This window comes from Lonchura striata, chromosome 17 (assembly GCF_050655825.1).
Source record: "Lonchura striata isolate lonStrDom1 chromosome 17, ASM5065582v1, whole genome shotgun sequence".
Classification (NCBI taxonomy): Eukaryota; Metazoa; Chordata; class Aves; order Passeriformes; family Estrildidae; genus Lonchura; species Lonchura striata.
Window position 1 is genome coordinate 3,486,611 of NC_140719.1, and position 7,555 is coordinate 3,494,165.

The 7,555-nt window shown below is 51.8% G+C and overlaps 1 protein-coding gene and 1 long non-coding RNA gene across 2 annotated transcripts in view; one reads left to right on the forward strand and one right to left on the reverse strand.

Annotated features, from left to right (window-relative positions):
- LOC110480267 (uncharacterized) overlaps window positions 1-7,555 on the reverse strand; it is a 219,012-nt gene that overhangs the window by 185,931 nt on the left and 25,526 nt on the right. The window lies entirely within an intron of this gene.
- On the forward strand, window positions 3,702-7,094 carry ATP6V1G1 (ATPase H+ transporting V1 subunit G1). The gene is made up of 3 exons (XM_021548088.3): window positions 3,702-3,814; window positions 5,439-5,539; window positions 6,356-7,094. The coding sequence occupies exons 1-3, from the start codon at window positions 3,733-3,735 to the stop codon at window positions 6,527-6,529; spliced, it is 357 nt and encodes a 118-aa protein (XP_021403763.1). The 5' UTR covers window positions 3,702-3,732; the 3' UTR covers window positions 6,530-7,094.

Here is a 7,555-nt window from a genome sequence, read left to right on the forward strand (position 1 = left end):
GTTTTTGCAACCAGCAAGAAGTGATTTTTTCAAACGTTAAGTGAATGGGGAACTTGTTCCACCAGCTTTTGGATTCACATGTGTTTCATGTGACACACACCATGAGTTTTCAATTAGCTTTTGGACAATTGTAAACTAGAAAGCAATACAACCAAGCAAAAGATTGTTTTAAATATGAACTGTTATTGTCTCATTTGTTAACTGTCAAAGTGAAATAGCTAAAAACTCAACGTGGGTTTGTTTTTTTTTAAGCAACCTAGAACTGAAATTCAGAGGGATTTTTGTCTGAAAATTTAGTGTGATCAGTGCCAAAGTATTTCAGGGGGCAGAAAAGGGCAGTGTTCTTATTATCACCTTACAGACAGAAGCTGTGAGTCCAAAAATCACCATCACCCAGGAGAAAAACAACATCCCAGTGCTGCCTGTGACTTCAGGGCAGAGCCAGGCCCCTTTGGACTCCTTTTCTCCAAACCCTGTTTGATCCCTGGTATCCCCTTCAGAGCATCCTGCTTTGGGGTCACCTCTGGGTTCAGCTCAAGTGATTTAATTAACAGGGAACATTCCTGGAAACACGGGAACAGCTAATGAGCATGGTGGGTCTCTAGATGGGACTGGGGCTCAGGGGCATCGTCTGAGGGCCGTGGGGGTCAGAGGGAGAGTTTAATGATTTTGTGGCTTTGGTGTGAGGGGAGAGGAGGACAGGAACTCCTTGGGCTTGGGGCCAGATAAGAAGAACCTAATTTCGGGGTTGTTGCTGCTGGAAAGGAGCCTGGTTCTGCCCCAGCTGACCCCACCAGTTTTTTTTCGGCTGTGACATATTTTGGAATAGAGACAGCATGTCAGTAAATGAGGCCCCTTCCAGCCCAAACCGTTCTGTGATTTCCTGTGCCAACCAGCACAGCAGCTGAGCGTGTCCCTTGCTGGAGCTGCCCCATGTGTGCCAGGTGATGCAGGACCACATCTCCTGGGTTTTCCTTCTGCCAGCACAGCCCGGCTGTGATGCCACAGCTCATCCTTTTACTGTCAGTGCCCCATCCCAGCACCCGAGCCTTCCTTCAAAGCCCAGAATTATGGTCCAAGCTCTTCTCCTCATCTTTCCTTTTATCTTTCACTGAAGCAAATATCCCCCTGAATGGATAAGCCCATTCACTTAATCGCTGGGCCCAGCTGAAGGTCACCCTGAAAACGCTCACGACTCCTATTCAGCACTATAAATATGTATTTGATTCATTGTCTCCTGTCCTTTCCATCACGGGGGATGGAGGAGGCGGACCGGCAGCCCCCTGCCTCTCCCGGCAGCGATGAGTCACTCTCCTGGCTCCAAGGCTTCATCAGAGCGATATTATTTGACAATAATTGTAATTTATGCTCTGAAAGCACCGGGGGAGCTGTGTTCAGGGCTTTCAGTGGCCCCTGGGATGTAATAGGCGAGGTTGGGTGGTGTGAAAAATGCATATTTTGATTGGCTTTTCGCAAATGTTACAATGAATATTATATGTGTAGTGTTAAAAAGTTATGCTGTATTAATTCTCTTACGCGGTGTGTTAAATGTAGTTTTAGGCTACAACATAATGTTAAAATAGAGACTATGTATGTGGGGGAGGTTTTGTTTTTTTTTTAGGAATGAGATACTCGCTTGGAGGAACACCTAAATCTTCCAAAGGAGAGGAATTTATGGCTTCTTATCAAAAGAAGCTAATTTCTTCAGGCCTTGCTCAGACTCGAAGATGCCAGGGGATTAAAGGAAACACTTGACATACAACAGACAGAGTTTCTTGTTTAGAATAGAATGTATGCAGAACCATAAAACATGCATGAATATGCAACAAGTGCATTGGTTTAAGGGTGATTCCTTTATTCACAAGTCATGCTTTTCCTGACTTAGTGTCTGAGAGTCTGTAATTCTTTGCTTTTTATTGTCTTGTAATTGTCCTAACTCTAAACTTTATTACTCTAATTGTATTATTATTTTTATAACCGTTTTATTGTTATTAAACTTTTAAAAATTTAAAAAACCAAGCGACTGGCGCTTTTCGCAGGTGGGATGGGGACGCTTGGCTCTGTGGGAGCCGCTGTTGTCCAGGATGATTGCAAAGCCCTCTGAGCACCGCTGGCTGTGTGCTGGGGGTGACACTGGCGAGGAGATGCCACAGCCCTCGAGGGACCAAAGCACCCCTGGACCTTCGCTCCTCTGGAGTGCCGCAGTTCCAGCGATTAGAAACCAGGACAGAAACAAAACCAAACCCACCAGCGCCTTTCTGCCGGCGTTTAAATGGATTTTGGGTGCTGAAAGGGCTCAGGAGAGAGGCAGAGAGGCACGAACAGGCCTTGGCGGGTTTGTGAAGGGTTTGTGAGGGGTTTGTGAGGGGTTTGTGAGGGGTCTTGTGAGGGTTTTGTGAGGGGTTTGTGAGGGGTTTGTGAGGGGTTTGTGAGGGGTTTGTGAGGGGTTTGTGAGGGGTTTTGTGAGGGGTTTGTGAGGGGTTTCGTGAGGGGTTTGTGAGGGGTTTGTGAGGGGTTTCGTGAGGGGTTTGTGAGGGGTTTGTGAGGGGTTTCGTGAGGGGTTTTGTGAGGGGTTTCGTGAGGGGTTTTGTGAGGGGTTTCGTGAGGGGTTTGTGAGGGGGTTTTGTGAAGGGTTTGTGAGGGGTTTCGTGAGGGGTTTGTGAGGGTTTTGTGAGGGGTTTTGTGAGGGGTTTGTGAGGGGTTTGTGAAGGGTTTGTGAGGGGTTTGTGAGGGGTTTGTGAGGGGTTTGTGAGGGGTTTTGTGAGGGGTTTGTGAGGGGTTTGTGAGGGATTTGTGAGGGGTTTGTGAGGGGTTTTGTGAGGAGTTTGTGAGGGGTTTTGTGAGGGGTTTGTGAGGGGTTTGTGAGGGGTTTGTGAGGGGTCTTGTGAGGGGTTTGTGAGGGGTTTCGTGAGGGGTTTTGTGAGGGGTTTGTGAGGGGTTTTGTGAGGGGTTTGTGAGGAGTTTGTGAGGGGTTTGTGAGGGGGTTTTGTGAGGGGTTTGTGAGGGGTTTGTGAGGGGTTTTGTGAGGGGTTTGTGAGGGGTTTGTGAGGGATTTGTGAGGGGTTTTGTGAGGGGTTTGTGAGGAGTTTGTGAGGGGTTTGTGAGGGGTTTGTGAGGGGTTTTGTGAGGGGTTTGTGAGGGATTTGTGAGGGGTTTGTGAGGGGTTTCGTGAGGAGTTTGTGAGGGGTTTTGTGAGGGGTTTGTGAGGGGTTTGTGAAGGGTTTTGTGAGGGGGTTTGTGAGGGGTTTGTGAGGGGTTTCGTGAGGGGTTTCGTGAGGGGGTTTCGTGAGGGGTTTGTGAGGGGGTTTTGTGAAGGGTTTGTGAGGGGTTTGTGAGGGGTTTGTGAGGAGTTTGTGAGGGGTTTGTGAGGGGGTTTTGTGAGGGGTTTGTGAGGGGTTTGTGAAAGGTTTGTGAAGGGTTTGTGAGGGGTTTTGTGAGGGGTTTTGTGAGGGGCTCCCCTCACACGCCGCGGGGCGGGGCCTGACGGGCGGGGGCGTGGCCAACCAATCAGGGGCGGGGCCAATGTGCTGGGTCGGCCAATGGGCGTGGCCGAGCAGCGGGGGCGGGGATGTGGGACTAGCCCCATGAGGGGGCGTGCCCGGCGCGTGCCCGGGGCGTGCCCGAGGCGTGCCCGGGGCGTGTCCGGGGCGTGCCCGGGGCGTGGCCCGCGCGGTGGGCGTGGCCCCGCGCGGTGACGCAGTGACGCTGCGGCGGCCGGACGGAGCGGCCGCCATGGCGAGCCAGTCGCAGGGCATCCAGCAGCTGCTGCAGGCCGAGAAACGCGCCGCGGAGAAGGTGGCCGAGGCCCGCAAGAGTGAGTACGGCACGGCCCGGCTCCGCCAGGCCTCGCCGCGAGGGGTGTGATGGCGGCACAGCCTGGCCCGGCCCCGTCTGGCCTGGCCCCGCGCGGCCGCCTCAAGGCCTTGCGGCCCGGCGCTGAGGGCAGCGGGGATCCCCCAGCCCTGCCCCGGGGGTGCTCGGGGCTCGGTGGGGCCCGCTCCCCACCAAGGCTCGGTGCACTGCGAGGGGTCGGAGCCGCACTGGGACCCTCCTGGCAGAGCCCAGCCCAGGAGCTCGGGGGGTCGTAGCTCTCTGCACCATAACCTGGCCTTCGCTTGGGGCATGGCTGAGCCTCTTTCTGTCCTTCCTGCCTTCAGCTGGTGCAGACGGTGTGTCTCCATGTCGGTAATTATAGAGCTATTCCTAATGGAACCAAGGTAGCTTCTCCTGTTGTGCAAGAGAAATTCTGGTTGCAAAGACCCCCAAGTTTGCAAATCTTCTATGCTCCAAACAAATGTATATCAGTATTTATATACCTGCCCCGGTTTGCAGTTCAACCCCCTGTGACAATGTTGCAAGAGGCAGATTTCTGTAGTTCACTCCAGTGATGATAATCTTGGAGGGGAGAATGTGGTGGGAAGTGCAGGAGGGGAAGTTGAGACAGTGGCCAGGACTGCTCCTGGTTTCACAGCTGGTCTGGCAAAACTAAGATTTAATGCTCTTTCTATTGGGCTGTTTTTTGGGATCTCACAGAAGCTGCACACTCACATGCGTTGGGGCAGTTCTAAACATGGGTACAGACTTGGAGAATTTATTGGGAGGAGCCCTGCAGAGAGGAACTTGGGGGTTCTGGTGGATGGGGCTGGACATGAGCCTGCAGTGCATTTACAGATTTTAGGGCCAAACACATCCTGGGCTGAGCCCAGCGTGGGCAGCAGGGGAGGGGGATCCTGCCCCTGTGCTCAGGTCAGACCCCACCTGCAGAGCTGCCCCAGCCCTGCCCAGCACAGGGAGGAGCTGGAGCTGCTGCAGAGACCCAGAGCAGGGACCATGGAGGTGCTCCAAGGACTGGAGCCAGGCTAGGAGAGCTGGGGTTGTTAATCTGGAGAAGAGAAGGCTCCAGGGAGAACTCTGAGCCTCTTCTAGAGCCTTAAAGAGGTTTTGGAGAAGGAGGGAGAGGCACTTTTTATATGGAAGGTTACAGAGGGCAGAGTTAGGTGTGATTTTGGGCAGGAATTGTTCCCTGGGTGGGTGACCAGGCCCTGGCACAGGTGCCCAGAGCAGCTGTGGCTGCCCCTGGATCCCTGGCAGTGCCCAAGGCCAGGCTGGACAGGGCTGGGAGCAGCTGGGACAGCGGGAGGTGTTCCTGCCATGGGATGGGGATGATCTTTAAGTCAGGGACTCATTGTGTGAATCAGCCAGGCCTGCATGTTGCCTGCTGTGCCCATGTGCTCTGCACTGCTCCGTGGTGGGAGCTCGTGGCTCGGTGACCTTGGCCAGGCTTTGTTGGGCTCCTCCTGAGATCAGCACACTCGGGGAGGGGGCTTGGCTGGTGCCTCCTGCACAGGGAGCAAACACTGTGCTGGTGGCTGTGCACGAGGAAAACATGCTCTCAGTGCTTTCTCCTCTTTCTTTGCCTTGGTTTGTCCCGGGAGCAGGGAAGAACCGGAGGCTGAAGCAGGCCAAGGAGGAGGCCCAGGCAGAGATCGAGCAGTACCGCCTGCAGCGGGAGAAGGAGTTCAAGGCCAAGGAGGCAGCGGTTAGTTTTCTCCATCCACTCACTTATTTCCAGCCCTTTGCCTTGTCCTGGGGCTGCCTTGTCCTGGCAGCACCCTCAGGGTGGAGTGAGTTGCAGCAGGAGCACTTCCCCAAGTGCCTTCCTGTGAGACACAGCCACGTGTCCCAGAAAAACCCGTGGAAGTGGCTCAGGACATGGTGTGTTGTATCTCAGCTGGCAGGAAAAGAGCTTAACGAGCTCCTGGGTGCCCTGAGGGGTGACAGCCTCCCAAAGCTGCTGTGTGTAGCAGTGTCCAAAAGAGACTGGGCTCATTTCCTATGGTGCTGACATAGCAAAGACCACTTGCTGTGTCCCTGGTCACCAGGAGGGAAGGCTGAGATTTTTATAAAGATTCTCTAAGGGTAGGAGGAATGAGATGATGGGAATTGTGCTTAAAGTGACTCCTGGGTGTTGCTTTTATTGCACTCTCTAGTGCAGTTGTGCCCAGAAATTCTGTCTGTACAGCAGGACCTGTCTTTTGGGCACTCCTTAGAAACTCATGTTCTAAACTTGTGGATAATGGATAAATTGCAGGGAGTTGGAACAAGGTGATCTCTAAGGTCCCATCCAACCCAAACCATTTGATGATACCATAAAAGAGGCTAAAAGGATGAAATATGCAGGCTAAGGATGAAATATGTGGAGAAGTGTAAGGTGAAATCTGAGCAAAAAATGCAGCAGCACTTTTTTTAACATGAACACTAATCTTCCCTCAAAAAAGATTAATGTCTGAGATGATCCAGAACAACAAAATGCAGAGCTTGGCATGGTGATCCCTCTTTCCTTTGCTGTTTGCAGGCCCTTGGCTCCCATGGCAGCTGCACCACTGAGGTGGAGAAGGAGACTCAGGAAAAGATGAGTGTAATCCAGCAGAACTTCCAGAAGAACCGGGAGGTGGTGATGTCCCAGCTGCTGTCCCTGGTGTGTGACATCAAACCCGAGATCCACGTGAATTACCGCATCAATGGCTAGTGCTGGGAGGAGGGAGCAGTGTCCTGGCAGTGCTGGGAGTCAACTCTGAGCTTCAGGTGCAATGTACAGCTCTTAGCCATACCTTACCTGTCCTCCTTGTACATGTGTTAAATTATTTCAGTGAGCTCTTGGAGTTCTCTTAGTTTCTCTTTTGACATGGATTCAGAGCTTATTCAAACATGAAGTGGCCATGTCTCAGATGTGTGCTAAGTTATTAAATAGATCGTGCAGCTGGCACAGGAATGTTCCCTTCCCAGGGTGATAGTATGCAGTGAGAGGCTTCTCTCTGTGGAACAGACAAGGGAGAGAGCTGCTGGCCTGTGTCAGTAATTGTTAAACCTGTGTACCTGTATTCTTGTTGACCAAACTGCATTTCTCAGTGTGTTGTTAAACCTCTGCACAGGGTTTAAACCCTGTAAGAAGAATTCTCTTGCTGTGCAAATCTTGGCTGATCATTTTCAGGTGCTTGAGTTTCTGTGTATTGAATCCTCTGTATATTCTGCTGTTAGCTTGAGGTACAAGTCTGGCACTATGACACCTGAAAGTAAAAACACTTCACTCCAAAGCCTCTGCTCAGTCTGGTTCTTTCTGCTGACTTGTTCTGGGAATGCTGGCAGGTCTCTCTGGGCACCTTGGAAGTCTGGACTCTGCAGAGTGACCATCAGGTATCGATAAAAGAAAGTTTGAGAGAGACAGCCGATATCTGAAGGTCACAGCAGGTAAGTTAAAACCCATTACAGAGCTCCTCCTCTTGGCTCCAGTCTGATGCTTTACCTGCCAGATCATTCTGAAAACCTTCAGGAACAAATGTTCTTGTGACCATTAGGGGAAATAAAATGGTGCCAGTTAATTGGAATAGTTTGATAGCCAGGTGCTGCACAGTAATTACCCTTCCTTGGGTCCAGTGCTGGTCACTGCGTGTTTATACCAAGGTCATCCTGAATCCTGCATCATCCTGTGCCTGGGAGCAGTGTGACAGAAGAGTTCTGGGGTTCTCTGCTTCACTTTCCAGCTCTTTAATCAAAG